This window comes from Nelumbo nucifera, chromosome 7, assembly GCF_055504915.1.
Source record: "Nelumbo nucifera cultivar China Antique chromosome 7, China Antique-T2T, whole genome shotgun sequence".
NCBI lineage: Eukaryota > Viridiplantae > Streptophyta > Magnoliopsida > Proteales > Nelumbonaceae > Nelumbo > Nelumbo nucifera.
The window spans coordinates 50,484,641-50,503,591 of NC_142655.1; the positions used below are offsets into that span (position 1 = coordinate 50,484,641).

At 41.8% G+C, this 18,951-nt stretch overlaps 2 protein-coding genes across 2 annotated transcripts; both read left to right on the forward strand.

The window, feature by feature from the left end:
• Positions 1 to 14,328: 14,328 nt before the first annotated feature.
• LOC148790474 (uncharacterized) lies at positions 14,329 to 14,778 on the forward strand. The gene has a single exon (XM_088892312.1). It carries the CDS (start codon positions 14,329 to 14,331, stop codon positions 14,776 to 14,778), a length of 450 nt encoding a protein of 149 aa, XP_088748438.1.
• Positions 14,779 to 15,129: 351 nt separating this feature from the next.
• On the forward strand, positions 15,130 to 18,695 carry LOC148790475 (uncharacterized). Its single transcript, XM_088892313.1, has 6 exons — positions 15,130 to 15,651; positions 15,757 to 16,071; positions 16,228 to 16,288; positions 16,702 to 17,576; positions 18,114 to 18,217; positions 18,467 to 18,695. The coding sequence occupies exons 1-6, from the start codon at positions 15,130 to 15,132 to the stop codon at positions 18,693 to 18,695; spliced, it is 2,106 nt and encodes a 701-aa protein (XP_088748439.1).
• Positions 18,696 to 18,951: the final 256 nt, after the last annotated feature.

Sequence of the window (18,951 nt, forward strand, 5' to 3'; positions counted from 1 at the left end):
TTCTTTCTCAAAGAACTGATGTCAAGATCAATCTTGACTTCTCCCACAACTGGAGATCAAACTAGCAAACAGGGCAGCAAGAATGAGGAGGGGGCAAGAAATAATTCTGCAGGGTTGCTTAATTCTTTCTTCTGTGATTTCAACTCTGAAGAGGATCCGATTATGTGTCTTCTAAAGGCTGCCACCCCCTCCTTCTTTTGTTAACCTAAAAGATCAACTCCAAATCCAATTAGGAGCTGCTTATCCAAATCATATTTGGATCAGCTCTCTCTTTAGGTGATAAGGATAAACCCTTATCTTATCTGCCAATTAGATTAACTTTCTCCTAATCTCATTAGGAGGTTTCTAGATCTGAATGTGATTCAGATCTGGACTCTCTGAGTGGATAGGATTGAGACCCTATCCTATCTACTAATCCATCTCAGAATTCGCCCCATAATTAACTAATTAAATAGCCTAGTTCGAAATGTGCTTTAGGCCCATTAAGCTTATGTACTCACTTAACCTTCCTAACTGCTGCCCAGTTGGGCTTCCTTGTATGGCGTGGGACCCACGCATTGATCTACACATCAGCCACATGGGTTCGGCCCAACCTTTGTTACAAGGCCTGGCCGAATACACTGTTATGGATAGTGCACCCCCTGAAACCCATCAAATGGGCTCTATGGGCCCAACAGTTACCCTAAGTTGTCCCTGGGCCAAGCCACCTTGTAACACCCCGGGACTATGGGCAGATGCAAGGTTAGCCCATCAGGTATTATCCTCAATGGTCTTACACTTAACTTCTCAGCCCATAATGATCATACACTTCCTGACAAGAGAGGACCTCTCCCTCAGCTGCAAGGAACAATGTTGCATTCTCTACTTACATGGATCCTGGGAATTAAAACCTTTTTGCAAACCTTTTAGAAACCATAATATATATACTTTTATATCTTATATAAAATATACCTTGCCAAACAAAAATCAACGATTGAAATCAGCTGCCGGTATTCTTGGTTTCCATCAGTAAGAGTGCATCCCTGATCATTTCCTTTGTCCGACAAAGGGGCTGATCCTGTCACTATGATCACCCACTCAGATGAATTCTCAGACTATCCCAACATACCCAGGTTTTGACCCATGCTAAGGATCTCACTGAATGGTACATCAAAGACAGCCCAATCCGACACCCAGTGCAGTATCATAATCGAGTCTAGGGGTTGGGTGTAACTTTCCAATTTTGCCCATTAATCTCCAAGGTCCAGGGCAATACTGAAAATCTGGTCCAGTTCAAAGATTCAATTAATCCTACACTGTATGTGCCTAGGGTCTCACCCTGGCAGCTGAGACAGGCCACCCCAACCGACTTGGTGGCACAATAGTGTCAGCCTTATCAGGATAGGTCTCCCCAGACCGACCCACTGGTTGTGAACATTCTAAACTAACACGAATCTGATTAAGTGTCCAGTTTAAGGGTATTGTACAAAAACATACCAAGGGAACATGAATCAAATATGCACTTTTATTCATTTACAATAAACTCATAAAGTATATCATTCTGATTGAAGGTAAGGGCATACAAAACTGTCTAACAGCTCCCACTTGCACTTAGGTCCAGTCAGGTACAAACCGAAGTCCCATGCTTTCCATGTGGTTCTCAAACACTTTCTGTTATAGTGGCTTCGTCAATGGGTCTGGTACATTTTCCGCTGACGCTACCGTCTGAATCAGGACATCCCCTCTACCAACAATCTCCCGCAATATGTGGTACTTCCTCTCGATGTGCTTCGACTTCGAGTGGCTCGTGGCTCCTTAGCCTAAGCAATGGCTCCATTGTTGTCACACAACAATGGGATGGGTGATGTGCTGGACAGAACTACTCCCAACTCGTGAATGAACTTCTTCATCCACATGGCTTCTTTGGCAGACTCACTTGCAGCAATGTACTCGACCTCGGTCGTAGAGTCTGTAGTGGACCCCTGTTTGCTGCTTTTCCAGCAAACAACACACGATCCTATCGTGAAAACATATCCAGATGCAGACTTTCTATCATTTGGATCCGATTGGAAATCGGCATTTGTATACCCTTAGATCTGTAGTCCAGTGCTCCTACCCTGGGTTGGCCTGAAATCTGCTTACTACACTCACTGCCTGAGCAATATCAGGACGAGTGCACAGCATGACATACATGATGCTCCCTACGGCAGAGGCATAGGGAACGTCTTTCATGCCATCAATCTCCATAGAAGTTTTGGTAGACATCTTCTTGGAGAGAGTGATTCCGTGCCTGAAAGGAACATTTCCTTTCTTGGAGTTTTCCATGCTGTATCTTTTGACTATTTTGTCAATGGAAGCAGATTGGGATAATCCTATCATCCGCTTTGATCTATCTCTATAGAGTTGAAGACCTAGCAAATAGGAGGCCTCTCCAAGATCTCTCAATGTTGAATTGCTGTGAGAGCCATACTTTCACCGTAGTTAACATTCTTATGTCATTCCCAATGAGTAGAATGTCATCTACATACAGAACCAAGACGGTAACCTTATCTCCACTGTATTTCCTGTAGACACAGGGTTCATCCGGATTCTGCTCGAAGTAAAACGATTTGACATTAGAGTCAAAACGGATGTTCCAACTTCTACAAGCTTGCTTAAGTCCATAAATGCATCTGTTAAGTTTACCTACCATGTTTTCCTGACCTGCAGCAACGAAGCTTTGCAGCTACTGCATATAGATATCTTCAGTAAGATCTCCATTCAAGAATGCAGTTTTGACATCCATCTGCCAAATCTCATAATCATGGTATGCTGCTACAGCTAGCAGGATCCTAATGGATTTAAGCATGGCCACAGGCGAAAAGGTTTCCTCATAATTGATGCCCTCTTTCTGAGTGTACCCTTTCACCACGAGACGAGCTTTGAAGGTCTCAACCCAACCATTGGGGCCCTTCTTCCTCTTGTAAATCCATTTGCAACCAATTGCTTTTACCATGGAGGGTGGATCTACTGGAGTCCAGACTTCATTGGTCTCCATTGAGTCCATCTCTGCTCTCATGGCCTCCACCCACTTCTGGGAATCTATGTCCAACATAGCTTCCGCGTAAGTCACGGGATCCTCCTCACTAGTAAAGGTTTCCACCAGGTAATTATCCTAGTCATAACCATAATAGACTGGTGGCCTGGATACCCGAGTGGATCTTCTAGGTTGGTCACTACCTGGAACTTGTGGGACATCTCCCACTACTCCTGAGCTCTCCTCATCAAGAACAACTTCCTGACGATGGGTGTCCAGGATGTAATCGGTTTCTAAGAATTGTGCATTTCGACTGCAGAACACTTTCTGCTCACTTGGGTCATAGAATAGGTAACTTACAGAGCCTTTTGGGTAGCCTACAAATATGCAACGGCTGGTCTTGGATTCCAACTTGTCTGCACTCGTTCTTTTAACGTGTGCTGGACAACCCCAAATCTTCAAGTGTCTAACACTTGGTTTCTTTCCAGTCCAAAGTTCATATGGAGTATTTGGAACCGATTTGGTTGGAACCCGATTCAGCACGTAAATCGCAGTCTCTAATGCGTAACCCCAAAAGGATGTGGGTAACTCTGAGTGTATGAGAAGTGACCGGACCATATCCAATAAGGTCCTATTCCTCCTCTCTGAAATACCGTTAAGTTGTGGTGTAGCAGGAGGAGCTAATTGTGATATTATCCCATTGTCCTTTAAGTAGTCCCTGAATACGTCAGAGAGATACTCACCACCTCGATCTGATCGAAGGGCTTTAATTTCTCTCCCTAACTGTTTCTCAACCTCTTGTCTAAACTCTATGAACTTTTCAAAGGATTCAGACTTGTGTCTCATTAGGTATACGTAACCATATCGTGAAAAATCATCTGTGAAGGTGATGAAATACACGTGTTGATTCCGTGTCCTAACACTCAGGGGACCACATACATCAGTATGTATTAGGTCAAGTGTGCCTGTACATCTTTCAGGCTTACCGTTAAATGGCCGTTTTGTCATCTTGCCTTGTAGGCAAGGCTCACAAGTGGGAAGATCTTCTACAGTTAGAAAATCCAAAGGATCATCCTTTACCGACCTTGTGATTCGGTCAACACCGATGTGTCCAAGTCGGTAATGCCACAAACACGTGGGATTAACTGTATCACGGGCTCTCTTCTTGGGGATTTCAGTTGACGTAGTTTCGGTTATGTTAGTTTCTAGAGAAGGATGTAGAACATAGAGACTGTTCTCCAGTTCCCCATATGCGATGAATCTGATATTTCTTTTAATAGTATTCGTATTACTAAAGAATATAGAATAACCATCTGCACACAGTTTTGAGACAGAAATCAAATTTCTCCTTAAATTTTGCACATAAAGACAATTTTTCAGTGCAATTGTTCCTTCTCTAAAAAGTAACTCCACGGTTCCTAGAGGCGCGGCTACAACAGTTGCAGTAGTCTGCAAGTAGAGTGTGACTTCTCCTTCACTAGCCTTCTGCTTACCTTGAACCCTTGCAGTGAGTTACACGTATGAGTTGAAGCCCCGGAGTCAATACACCAAGACGCAGAAGCTACCAATAAATTGGTTTCTATAACACAAGTTTCGAAATTACCTTTCTTGGATTCCAGGTATGCAGGACTGTTCCTTTTCCAGTGGCCAGTCTTCTTGCAGAAGTGACAGGCATCCGATGCTTTGTCTTTCTTCTGCTTCTTGCCCTTAGTGGCTTTCTTCTGAGGCTTCTTTGCCTTCCTCTTTCTCTTGCCTGTCTTGCTTGCTTCAACAGGCATAGCTATAGGCTCATCCTTTCTAATCAGTTCTTCAGCTCTTTGCATCATATTGCTGAGCTTTTGCAAGCTGACAATCAGCTTGTTCATGTTATAGTTCATAATGAACGGACTAAAGGAAGGAGGCAAAGAATTAAGGATAGCATCTATCTGGGTCGCAAGGTCCAGCCTGGATCCAAGAGCCTCCAATTCGTTGATATATCCCATCATCCGAAGACACTGGTCGTGAACTTTTTGGCCCTTGGACATTTGTGCGGTCATGAACTGTTTCAAGACCTTTTGTCGAGTTGAACGATTCTGTACTTCATACATCGTCCCGAGACTGTCCAATATGTTCTTGGCAAGTTCGATCTGATCGAACTGCCTCTGTATCGGGTTGTCCAATGAGGCAATGATGTAACACCGGGCAAGGGAGTGTTTCTCCTCCCATTCCTGATAGTCTCTTCTTCGGGCCTCAGAAGCCCTATCACCCGGATGCTCCGGGGTAGGATTCTTTACCACTTTGTCTAGCTTTTCAGAAGCTAGGACCAGCATAAGGTTCCTGTACCTGTCAGCATAGTTTGGGTCCTTCAACTTGTTGTCATCAAGAAATTTTGCAAATGATCCGTTTGCCATTTTCTGATAAAAGAGCAAACATCAGTCCACAACCTTATTTGATTCATGTTCATTTCATAGATATGGATTTTAATCTTTGTTCCATTTCCATTTAATCATCTCTGAGATTTCCCTCCTTTCTCAGTGACGGAGACTACGGGTTGTCTCTAGAAATGTGGGAAATCACATAGGGTGCATGGAGCCAACTGTTTCAGATGCATAACCCCACCACCTTTCTTTGAAGGATCATATCCACTCATCATATGAGTTTTCCCTTTCTGTCTAGTGAGCGCTTATCCATCATATTCGTGAACGCCAAGGTACCGTGAGAGAGTTCCCATTTTCTGGTGAAGCCCCTCCCACATCTGTCTATGACGCCCCTATCATCTTATGAAACACTTAGACAAGCCCAGCAGCAAATGGATAGCCCATTTTCTGGTGCGTTTTCTCATTACTGAAGGACCCATCCTCATGCTAATGATGGAAGGCCTTTAGAGAGTTCATCATATGAATCTCCCTATCACATGCACTCATATTAGCTGGAGGAAATAGTCAATTATTCCCTAGTTTGATCTAGGTCAAACCCAAGTGGCTCCCACTAACTTTCATAAAGTCAGATTTCGGTGGGCCTAAATCGGCTAGGGTTCCGCACGTAACCTCTTGATGAGGTGTGGGGCCCACCACTGAGGGAGGTCATCCAATGACCAAAAGGGACACCATGGCGATGATGTGTATTCAGCCATGGTGTGCGCAAGAGCCACTGACGATTGAGCATGGGCCAAGCACTTATGGCCCATGTACGTAGCACATCACACATCCATACATCTCATGTAGGGATAAATTGATCCAATCAATTATTCATCTGTAAGGCCCATTTGAAGCCCATTTTGAATCCATAATAATAACCATTATCTAGGTATATGGGCCAAATTAGGGTTGATTGGTTCGACCCATATAGCTTTAAGAGTTAAGTGGGCTTTTAGCAGTTTTAACTATTTAAAACTGGGTCTTTACAGGTTGGGCCGAATTAACCATTTAATTAAACATCAATCCTTAGGCCCATTAGTGGGAAAATTAGGGCTGACTTTCAGCCTTGATTAAACCCTAGATTCGGTCCAAACAATTTGAACCAATCTTGGTTCGAATGGGTCCAGGGTTTGATCTTTAATTAAATCTTTAATTCAAGAAAATAATCTAAAATTAAATACTGATAAAAGAAAATCAAGAATCAGTCTAACAGGGCTGTTCGCACAATCCATCCTGCAAAACAGAGGTTAGATCACAGTTTACAGTTTCATAAACTGCAAATCGCAGATTGTAATTCTCCCATCTGCGAAATCTCCTTCTCTTCAAAATCTCCTTTTCTGCGCCGCCATCTTCGATCCAAAATAAAATTAAATAGAAATCCTAATTTCTATTAATTATTACATGAGATCGAATAACTATACATTCAGTCTAAAAAATAAAAAAAAAATTATTTTACAAACCAAGTGTAATAAAATGAACCAAAAATTTGCAAAATCACAGGTTCCCTACGCAAATCAAGATTTCGATCTCCTCTTGTACGAACAGCCCATAAATCAAGAAAATCAAAAAGAACAGTTCTAAATAATCATCAGATTTATATAAAATTAATTTCAGATTATTCGCCCATTATTTTTGGAACAAATTTCCCAAAACCTATATCAACGCAAATCGGGTAGAACGCCTTCTGCCCATTTGCGCAGGTTCAGATCTGAAACAAATTGGTTCAAGATTTGAACCTGGCTCTGATACCACTGAATGAATGAGAGATCCATCATATGGATGCCCAAAACTTGCGGAATAAGGGGGCGAATTTCAAAAATTTTTCTCTCCCTTCAACTGGGAATCGCAATCCCTATTTAGAAAATCATATTTTCAATGATCAATCTTGAACCAGATCTGAACCAAAAGGAGTAGGAGAGGATTATACTTGATATGGAGAAACAATATCCCCCAACGAAGGTGTTCACACCCAAGGAAGGATCCAAAGACTACTCCCACTAAAGATGGCGCAGTGCAAGATGGAGCAGAATCAGCAGTGTTATTCTCCAAGAACTCTATCCTTCGCAAAAATTAGCAGGATGGAACATGAGCACAGCTTACTATCAATTCTTTCTCAAAGAACTGATGTCAAGATCAATCTTGACTTCTCCCACAACTGGAGATCGAACTAGCAAACAGGGTGGCAAGAATGAGGAGGCAGCAAGAAATAATTCTGCAGGGTTGCTTTATTCTTTCTTCTGTGATTTCAACTCTGAAGAGGATCTGATTATGTGTCTTCTAAAGGCTGCCGCCTCCTCCTTCTTTTGTTAACCTAAAAGATCAGCACCTAATCCAATTAGGAGCTCCTTATCCAAATCATATTTGGATCAGCCCTCTCTTTAGGTGATAAGGATAAACCCTTATCTTATCTGCCGATTAGATTAACTTTCTCCTAATCTCATTAGGAGGTTTCTAGATCTGAATCACATTCAGATCTGGACTCTCGAAGTGGATAGGGTTGAGACCCTATCTTATCTGCTAATCCATCTCAAAATTCGCCCCATAATTAACTAATTAAATAGCCCAGTTCGAAATGGGCTTTATGCCCATTAAGCTTATGTACTCACTTAACCTTCCTAACTGCTGCACAGTTGGGCTTCCTTGTATGGCGTGGGACCCAAGCATTGATCTACATATCAGCCACATGGGTTCGGCCCAGCCTTTGTTACAAGGCCTGGCCGAATAACTGTTATGGATAGTGCACCCCCTGAAACCCATCAAATGGGCTCTATGGGCCCAACACTTACCCTAAGTGGTCCCTGGGCCAAGCCACCTTGTAACACCCAATGACTGTGGGAAGATGCAAGATTATCCCATCAGGTATTATCGTCAATGGTCTTACACTTAACCTCTCAGCCCATAATGATCATACACTGCCCGACAAGAAAGGACCTCTCCCTCGGCTGCAAGGAACAGTGTTGCACTCTCTACTTACATGGATCCCAGGAATTAAAACCTTTTTGCAAACCTTTTAGAAACAATAATATATATACTTTTATATCTTATATAAAATATACTTTGCAAAACAAATCTCAATGATTGAAATCGGCTGCCGGCAGTCTTGGTTTCCATCAGTAAGAGTGCATCCCCGATCATTACCTTTGTCTGACAAAGGGACTGATCCTGTCACTATGATCACCCACTCAGATGAATTCTCAGACTGTCCCAACATACCTAGGTTTTAACCCCCGCTAAGGATCTCACTGAATGGTACATCAAAGACAGCCCAATCCGACACCTAGTGCAGTATCATAATGGAGTCTAGGGGTCGGGTGTAACTTTCCTATTTTGCCCATTAATGTCCAAGGTCCAGGGCAATACTAGAAATCTGGTCCAGTTCAAAGATTCAATTAATCCTACACTGTATGTGCCTAGGGTCTCACCCTGGCAGTTGAGACAAGCCAGCCCAACCGACTTGGTGGCACAATAGTGTCAGCCTTATCCACTGGTTGTGAATATTCTAAACTAACACGAGTCTCATTAAGTGTCTAGTTTAAGGGTATTGCACAGAAACATACCAAGGGAACATGAATCAAATATGCACTTTTATTCAGTTACAATAAACTCATAAAATACATCATTCTAATTGAAGCTAAGGGCATACAAAACTGTCTAACAGATCGAACTAGGTAGGGGTGGCAAGTATAGGGGAGAATTTTGTAGATTGTTGTGTGTTAAACTGAGGAACTTGCCACTTATTTATAGCCTTCTTTGCATCAGCCTCCTAATCCAATTAGGGGAGAGTTTCTTGATCCAAGTTGATAATTCTATAGGTTGATGCCTTAAAGGCACCATTTCAAGGGTATTTTAGGCCTTAGAATAGTCAAATTGTCCCCTTTTTCCTATTAAAATTCAATAGTGTGACCTCAAAGGGTCTCTATGCAAATCTTGTGGAAAAATGGGGAAGTTCATGGCTGAAATGCAGTTTTTGGGAAGCTGGTGTGAAGGCCAGCTGAGAGAGGGAGTGTTTTCGTGAAAGACTAAGCACAAGAGGGCACCTCCTATCTACTAAACCTAGAATGATGCCCCTCCTATTGTATTAGCATACTCCCCTCTCCTTAGCAAATGCTAGGGCACCTTTCCACTCCTTCTCTTCATCCCTACCAAACCCTAGCCACCCCTTGCTGCTTAATCTCCACCTTCCATCACTTCTAATCGCCACCATTCATTTTAGGGAACTTTCTTTTTAGCTTTTTAACCCTAGGGCGCCACCTATCTTCTAATTCTCACCATTCAGCCCCTATACACTAGATCTCAGCCCTCTATTCCATTCTCTATCTCAACCATCCACTTTAGGGCACTACCCACACATTTTAATCTCCCCCTTTCAACCATAGGCACCTCAATCTCCACCATCCATTTCTAGGCACCCAAATCTCAGCCCTACATAATATTGGGCACCCTCTCATTCTCTTCTCAGCCTTAGGATCACCTTAGAACCATTCTAAACCTTCATTAGAAAACTTAGGGCACCTAGACCTTTGCTAAATTCTAGCTACCACCCCCTCTTTCTCTCTAATCCCAATTGTATCCATCCTTCTCTATAAAAATGGCCCAAGGGTTCCTAAGAAGGGGTGGGATTTTGCCCCCAGGTAAGATGGAAGGCAGATCTTGAGAAGTTCAAGGGTAGAGGAAGAGGAAAATGCCCAGGCAAGAGGAGGGGTTTCGGCTTGTAGTCCGCCAAAGCCACTATTACCACCTCTAGAATCGGATCCAACCATTTTAATTCAGTTTTAGATTTAACTTCTATTCTTTAATTTCTAGTATGATTTTTTCCTTCCTGCAAATTTACTTTTATTTAGTTTAGTTTTTCATTGTTTCTTTTCTATAGATCTGGAATTTGTCTAGGTAAGATGGAAGGCCTAGCTCGAGAAGTTTGAGGGTCAAAGGAGAGATCCGAAGACTGCTACCTCTGATTGGACTGCAGACTATTTTTTATTTAATCTCTTTTATTTATTTATTTCTGTTAATCATTTATTTTGATGCATTTTTCACTTTTAGCAATGTTTTAATTTTATTTTTAATGAATTCCAATTTAATTAATTAAAGTTTAGTGATTCTACAACTTCCCTTTGTGTTCTTTTACCTGAATTAAAGTTTGTAACGATTTTTCCCTCGCTTCCTTGTGGATATGACCCATTCTCACCATTTTCAACGTTTGTAATTGCTATGAGAAATGAAGAAATTTATAAATATTAAATATGGTGTTTCGAAGTGGTTAACGACATGCTTCCAGCTACACCACTAGCCTCTATTACAAGGCTTGGGCGAATTCATAATAGGATAGAATAAACCCTGAGTCCATCACCATCCGATCTTAATGGGCCCAACATTTAAACTAAATGGTCCTTGGGTCCAACAACCTTAAGAAAACCCAAGGGCTATGGGCTGATGCAGATTAGCCTATCAGGTATTACCCTCAATGGTCATACACTTAACCTCTTAGCCCATAATGATCAAACACTACTTGACAAGAGAGGACCTCTCCCTTGGCTACAAGGTACAGTGCTTCACTTTCTACTCACATGGATCCTCGAAATTAAAACCTTTTGCAAATAATTTGTGAGATCATAATATATAAGTATATCTCTATATAAATATATTTTGCAAAACAAATTTTAAATCCACTACCGGCAATTTAGGTTTTCATTAGAGAGAGTGCATTCCCTAACCATTCGCTTTGTCTGAAAAAGGGGTTGATCATGTCATTATGATCACCCACTTAGGTGAATTCTCAGATTGTTCCAATATACCCAGGTTTTGACCCCCTCTAAGGATCTCACTGATTGGCATATCAAAGGTCTCCCAATCTGACACCTAGTGCAATACCATAATCAAGTCTAGGGGTCAGGTGTAACATTCTAGTTTTGCCCATCTATCACCAAGGTCCAATGCAATACTGGAATTTGTTATGGCTTAGGGTTTCAAGCAAACCCACACTATATGTGCTTCAGGTCTCACTCTTCAGTTGATCCATATATGGACTTATTAGGAGCTAGAACATCTGGTTTGACTCTATTGTTAAACAGTTTGACTTTGAGCAAAATCTGGATGAGCCCTATATTTATAGAAAAATAGTAAGAGATAAGGTTATGTTCTTGGTTCTGTATGTAGATGACATTTTGCTCATTGGGAATGATGTTGGAATGTTAACTATGGTGAAAGAATGGCTTTTACAACAATTGTCTATGAAAAATCTTGGAGATAGATCAAAGAGGATAATAGGAATATCCTATTCTACTTACTTTGACAAAATAATCAAGAGATATAGTATGGAGAACTCCAAAAAAGGAAATGTTACTTTTAAGCATAGAGTCACTCTTTCCAAGGGTATGTTCCCCAAGACTCCCAAAGAGATTGAGGGCATAAAAGAAGTTCCCTACGCCTCTGCCATAGGGAACATCATCTATGGCATGCTATGCACTCTGCAGACATTGCTCAGGCCATGAGAGTGGTAATAGATACCAGTCTAACCCAAGACAAGAGCAATAGACAACTATGAAAAATATACTCAAATACATTTGGAGGACACAAGGGGTTTTGTCTGTCATCCGATGATAGTTCACTACAGATCGTTAGGTATACTGATGTTGACTTCTAGTCAGATCTAAATGATAGAAAGTCTACATCTTGTTACATCTTTGAGATGGGGTCTTAAGTAGTACTAAAAATAGTACACAACCTAAGCCAAGCACATTGTCGTAAGTGAGGTTACCTATGGATAAAGTTGTTTATCTTGAAATTTGGAATTCAGCACATCACCCATTCCAATGTTGTACAACAACATTGGATCTATAGGAGATTGTAGTTTAGAAGGTAATATCAGCGGAGAATGTTACAGACCCATTGACTAAGCCACTGACATAGAAAGTGTATGCTCTTTGCTCCAATTAAAATGATGTACATTATGACATTTATTGTAAATGAATCAAAGTACATATTTGATTCATGTTATATGGTGTGTTTCTATGTAATACCCTTAAACAGGAAACTTATGAGACTCGTATTAGTTTAGAATCTTCACAGCCATTGGATAGATCTACGAAGATTTATCTTACCAAGGATGACACTGATGTGCTGCCAAGAAGGTTGGGGTGGCTTCTTTCAGCTGCTAGAGTAAGACCCAAAGCGTATGCAGTGTGGGTTTGCTTGAAACCCTAAACTGGACCAAATTCCATTAATGCATTGGACCTTGGAGATAGATGGGCAAAACTGGAAAGTTACACCTGTCCCCTAGACTCGATTATGGTATTGCACTAAGAGTCGGATTGGGTTACCTTTGATATGCCAATCAGTGAAATGCTTAGAGGATGTCAAAACCTGAGTATGTTGGGGCAGTTCGAGAATTCATCTGAGTGGGTGACAATAGTGATGAACATTTAGATCCTTAGAGGGGGTCAAAACCTGGGTGGAGAGTGCAACACTATACCTTGCAGTTGAGAGAGAGGTCCACTGTTGGAACTTGGAATCCATATCTTTTTGTTTCCACCACTTCATTAGGTTTGGATTGCCAAGTTGTGGGCCTACTGTACCATTAAATGAATAAACAATCCATTGGGATTTGCAAATATTGCCCTACCCATGGGAAAATCACTTTCATTTTCAGAATTCCTTCAAGTTCTCTAGTAATTTGGCTTCAACTTCCTTCCAATCAAAATGAGGTTGAGATTTACATCTGAGAGAGAGAATTAGCCAGTTTAGCATCAAAACAAACATGAGCATGGCTATATATGAGGATATCTATTATTATAATGAGGTGAGACCCCACAAGCCCAATAAACAACAGAGTAGGTTCTGAACATTTACTTACAAATTAACCCTATAGTGTGTAGGTCAAAACACAGAACTGGGTGTGTTTTCTTATCAGGTCAGGATTCAGGAGACTCAGAACCCGATCTATTGACAGCAGTAGAAGTAGTGAAGAGTAAGTACTATGTTAATTTTCCAGGCAACAGTCGCCGTCAGTTGTTTTACACCCTTACATATGTACAATTCCCCAACTGAACCTGTAGTTTTTTATTGCATCCAATGATGTTTTCTTTTGCAAAAGTTCAGTAGTTTGATCCATATATTCATCCAATTGTACAACTTTCTGCAGACCATCAGAAGTTCAATTTCATGAAATATTTTGTTGCATCTTCAACTTGTGCCAACTCAAGATAACATTTTGCAGCTCTGAATTGAACCTTGAGATATTCAGGCTCTATTGCAATAGCTGCCATACAGTCCACAAGTGCCTCTATCATCCTTCCAAGAGACATCTTTGTTGCAGCACAGTTGCTATAACACAGCATATTAAGCCCGCGCCTTCTTAGCATAGCCTTATCTCTTGCTGTATGAGTCCTATCTGGTGTACGTATCTTAGTTGTTCTTGCTTTGGTTTTCATTATTCATTTAGGAGTTTGTATCCTAATAGCAAGAGGGAGCTAACTCTACCTCTATATATATATATCTTGTAATGATCGGCTGATAGAAGATATAGAAAGAAAATCTTTCCCTTCAAACTCGAGTTTCTCATGGTATCAGAGCCCGGTTCGTTCGACTTTCGCACCGCCTTCTGAGCCTACAATATTCGATCTTCTCTGACCTCTGTTCGTGGAGCAGATCGCTAAAGAGTTTGCAGAACTCTATTTGCTTTCGATTGTCAAAGCTGGTGGCTGCGATATTTGATTATTTCGGATCATTGCTCGTTCGATCTTCTCTGACCTCTGTTCGTGGAGTAGATCACTGAAGAGTTTGCAGAACTCTATTTGCTTTTGTTGTCAAAGCTAGTGGCTGCGATATTTGATTTTTTTTTGGATCATTGCTCGTGAAGCAGATCTCTGAGGATTCTGCAGGGATCTCTTTACGACAATTAGTCAAAGCTGGTATTTGTTCTTCGCTGAAATCAAGAAGGAAATGGAGACATCATGCTTTGGCCGATCGATCATGGCAGATGGAAGAGAGCAGAATGAAGGTGAGGGCGGAAGCAGAAAGGTAGTCTCACCGTACTACCTGGCGGCCAATGACAATCCGGGTAATATAATTACACAAGTCCAATTGAAAGGAGATAACTACGAGGAATGGTCTCGAGCAATGCGAATGGCGCTCCGAGCCAAGAAGAAAATCAGATTTCTCGATGGAACTATATCTCAGCCCGCAGATGATTCACCGAAGTTGGAAGACTGGTGGACTGTAAACTCGATGCTGGTTTCATGGATCCTCAACACGATAGAACCAAGCCTACGCTCTACAATCACGTACATGGAGGCTGTGAAGGCACTGTGGGATGACATCAAAGAATGGTTTTCAGTGAGCAATGGGCCAAGAATTCAGCAACTCAAGGAAGATCTTGCGACCAGCAAATAGGCCGGTCTCCCAATCGTGACATATTATGGCAAACTGAAGCAAATCTGGGAAGAACTTGCTAATAATGAGCAAATTCCGACATGCGTCTGTGCGGGCTGCAATTGCAACACCGCTGCAAAATAGAAGAAGAGACGAGAAGAAGAAAGAGTCCATCAGTTTTTGATGGGCTTGGATGACTTAGTATATGGAACAGTGCGTTCCAATATTCTAGGCACCGATCCGCTACCAAACTTGAACAAAGCCTATGCCATGGTGATACAAGAGGAGTGGTTGAGAACCATGACCCGCGGAAAAGAAGAAAGAAAAGAGGCGATGAGCTTTGCTGTATGAGCACAAGGTGGCACAAAAAGAATGGGACACGATACAAAAGAGAAAACTGGAGTGTGCACAAACTGCGAACGAATAGGACATGAGGCTGAGAGTTACTTCCAACTTATTGGCTACCCGGACTGGTGGGGAGACCGGCCAAGATCTATTGGGAGTGGGAAAGCTCGAGGCCGAGGAACACAAGGTAAATCTGGTCATGGATGTGGAGGCGGACAGAGAGCAAATGCTGCACAAGTGGTAGGGCAAACTTCTGAACCGACCCACGCAACAGAGGGAGATCACACTGCATTTGGTGAATTGACTAATGAACAGTGGTCCACTTTTCTTAATCTGTTGAATTCTTGCAAACCCAGCACAAACGAGAAGTTGACAGGTATGAATTGGATAATTGATACAGGAGCTTTGCACCATATGATAGGAAACCTGAACCACTTGCGTAATACCGAGACCGTGACCAGTTGTCAGGTTGGATTGCTCGATGGAAAGCATGTCATGGCAATAAAGAAAGGGATCGTCATTTTGAATGAGCACATGAAGCTTACTGATGTGTTTTATGTTCCTCGTTTGAATTGTAACCTAATATCTATGTCGCAATTATTAGAAGAGTCAAATTGTAATATCCAATTCACTAATAAGTTTTGTGTTATATAGAACTGCACTTCGAGGATGGTGATTGGTGTGGGTGAACTACACGGAGGGCTCTACTGCTTCAAAGGTGCGTGCTCAAGCAAGGTTCACAAAGCAAAGGTTGAAGCTTCATACGAGTTATGGCACAAGAGAATGGGTTATCCCTTTGAGAAAGTAATTAAACTTCTTCCTGATTTGAACATTAGATGTGATAATGGAAATAGGATATGTGGTGTTTGTTCAAAAGCCAAACAGACAAGAGGTACATTTGATTCTAGTGAAAACAATGCTAAAGGGACTTTCGATTTGATTCATTGTGATTTATGGGGTCCGTACTCGGTACGGGCATCTTGTGGTGCCACGTAATTTTTGACCATTGTTGATGACTTCTCAAGAGCCATTTGGATATTATTACTTAATGACAAAAGTGAAGTAGGCAAAACACTACGGAACTTCTTCACTATGGTTAAATGCCAATATGAAAAATTGGTGAAGATAGTTAGAAGCAACATTGGTACTGAATTTACTTGCTTGAAGGAATATTTCTCTGAGCAAGGTATAATACATCAGACCTCTTGTGTTGAAACACCGCAGCAGAATGGACGTGTCGAGAGAAAGCATAGACATATAGTAAATGTTGCCAGAGCTCTTAGATTTTAGGCCAATCTTCCTAATGAGTTTTGGGGAGAATGTGTTATGACAGCTGGTTATCTGATCAACAGGACCCCCTCCACTCTCCTTTTGGGTAAATCACCGTATGAGATGTTGTATGGGCAGAAACCAAGCTACAAAATATATGCACATTTGGGTGTTTGTGTTATGCACGAAGCCTGAATCGGACCAGGGACAAGTTTGCCAGTAGAGCCAGACGTTGTGTCTTTGTGGGATACCCCTTTGGCAAGAAGGGATGGAGAGTTTATGACTTAGAAAATAATGAATACTTTGTTTCTAGGGATGTGGTGTTTTCAGAAACTAAGTTTCCTTATGCTATTGAAGAAAAACAAGTTGAATGCAAACCTGATGATGGTAATCTTTCTTATAACAAGGAGGAGACTGAAGAGTATGGCGAAGAGGATAGTGAGAGAGGAAGGGGTAATGGTAATCGTGAGATCATAAGAGAGACAGAACAAGGTGACAGGTGTGAAAATAATGAAGGGGAGCATGAAGTAAGGGGGGGTTCTATGGAAGAAACGAATGCAGGGAATGAGCAACTTGGACAAGGCCATAGAGTGAAGCATCCATCCACCTGTCTCAAGGATTACGTCATACACACCACATGGTGTTCCGACCACAGTCTGAGCCCTTCTGCCAGTTCATCTCGCCAATCTCACTCCTCAGGTACTCCCTATCCTATAACACATTATGTGAATTGTGATAAAATCTCTTTGCGACACCGCTTTTTCTTAGCAGCTATCACAGCTAATCATGATCCCCAGAGCTATTCAGAGGCTGTCAAGGACTCTCATTGGAGAGAGGCAATGAGAAAGGAAATTGAAGCCTTAGAAAACAACAGAACCTGGACAGTGGTGGACTTGCCGCCAGGGAAAAAGGCTCTCAAAAGTAAATGGGTCTACAGGATAAAGTACCACTCAGATGGCACAATAGAGCGGTACAAGGCGTGTTTGGTGATATTCAGAAACAAACAGGTTGAAGGGATAGACTACAATGAAACATTTGCGCTTGTGGAAAAGATGGTTACAGTCCATACATTCCTTGTAGTAGTTGCGGCTGAAAACTGGGAACTACATCAGATGGATGTGCAGAACACATTCCTTCACGGAGATCTGCAAGAAGAAGTGTATATGAAGATGCCCCCTAGATTTGCTTTGAGACTACCTGGGAAGGTGTGCAAGCTGCACAAGTCGCTTTATGGTTTGAAGCAGGCCCCTCGTTGCTGGTTTGCTAAACTAACGACAGCCTTGAAATAGTATGGCTTTACCCAGTCACAATCTGATTACTCCTTGTTTACACTTCGACGGAAGTAGGAATAGTTGAATGTCTTGGTGTATGTGGATGATCTTGTCATCTCTAGAAATAATGGCAATGCCATATGGAGATTCAAGAATTATCTGAGCCTATGCTTCCACATGAAAGACTTGGGAGCTTTAAAGTATTTTTTAGGAGTGGAGGTTGTTAGAAGCCAGAAAGGTATTGTCCTTTGTCAGTGGAAGTATGCTTTGGATATCATATCAAAAACTGGATTGCTAAGATCTAAGCTAGCTGGACTTCCCCTGGAACAAAATCATAAACTAGCTCTAGTAGATGGTCCTCTGATGATGAAACCAGAGAGTTACAGGAGGCTTGTGGAACATTTAATTTACTTAACCATTACCCGTCCTAAATTGTCCTACTGTGTACATGTGCTTGCTCAATTTATGCAGGACCCCCGTGAAGAACATTGGGAGGTGGCTTTACGTGTGGTGCGATATTTGAAAGGTAACCCGGGACAGGGAATTTTCCTTCCGGCTGACAGTGATCTTCGATTGTATGCTTACTGTGATTCTGACTGGGCCGGGTGTCCACTGACACGACGCTCTCTCATAGGATACTTTGTATTATTGGGACAAGCACCTATCTCATGGAAGACAAAGAAGTAGCTTACAGTATCCAGATCATCGGCTGAGGTGGAATACAGGTCTATGGCAACAGCTGCATGTGAATTGAAATGGTTAAAAGGGTTGTTGCATTCGTTAGGAGTTGGTCATCCTGATCCTATGTGATTACACTGTGATAGTCAAGCAGCCTTGCATATCGCTGCGAATCCAGTCTTCCATGAGAGGACTAAACACATTGAAGTAGACTATTACTTTGTCCTTAATGAAATTCATAATGGGAATATACGGCCTTCCTACGTCAGGACTTCCGAGCAACTTGCTGATATGTTTACGAAGGCCCTAGGCAGGCAACCATTTGAGCATCTTCTTGCCAAGTTGGGCATTTCCCGTTTACATGCTCCAACTTGAGGGGGGGTATTAAGCTCGTGCCTTCTTAGCGTAGCCTTATCTCTTGCTGTATGAGTCCTATCTGGTGTATGTATCTTAGTTGTTCTTGCTTTGGTTTTCATTACTCATTTAGGAGTTTGTATCCTAATCACAAGAGGGAGCTAACTCTACCTCTGTATATATATATATCTTGTAATGATTGGCTGATAGAAGATATAGAAAGAAAATCTTTCCCTTCAAACTCGAGTTTCTCACAGCATCATAGCCTCAAGGCATG

Bases quoted from the DNA above. Each gene is read 5' to 3' on its own strand.
- LOC148790474 (XM_088892312.1), top strand. From the start codon at position 14,329: ATGGAGACATCATGCTTTGGCCGATCGATCATGGCAGATGGAAGAGAG.
- LOC148790475 (XM_088892313.1), top strand. From the start codon at position 15,130: ATGGGACACGATACAAAAGAGAAAACTGGAGTGTGCACAAACTGCGAA. The intron at 15,652-15,756 runs GTGTTTTATGTT...TGTGTTATATAG, and splicing joins AGCACATGAAGCTTACTGAT to AACTGCACTTCGAGGATGGT. The intron at 16,289-16,701 runs GTATAATACATC...TGGTGTTTTCAG, and splicing joins GGAATATTTCTCTGAGCAAG to AAACTAAGTTTCCTTATGCT.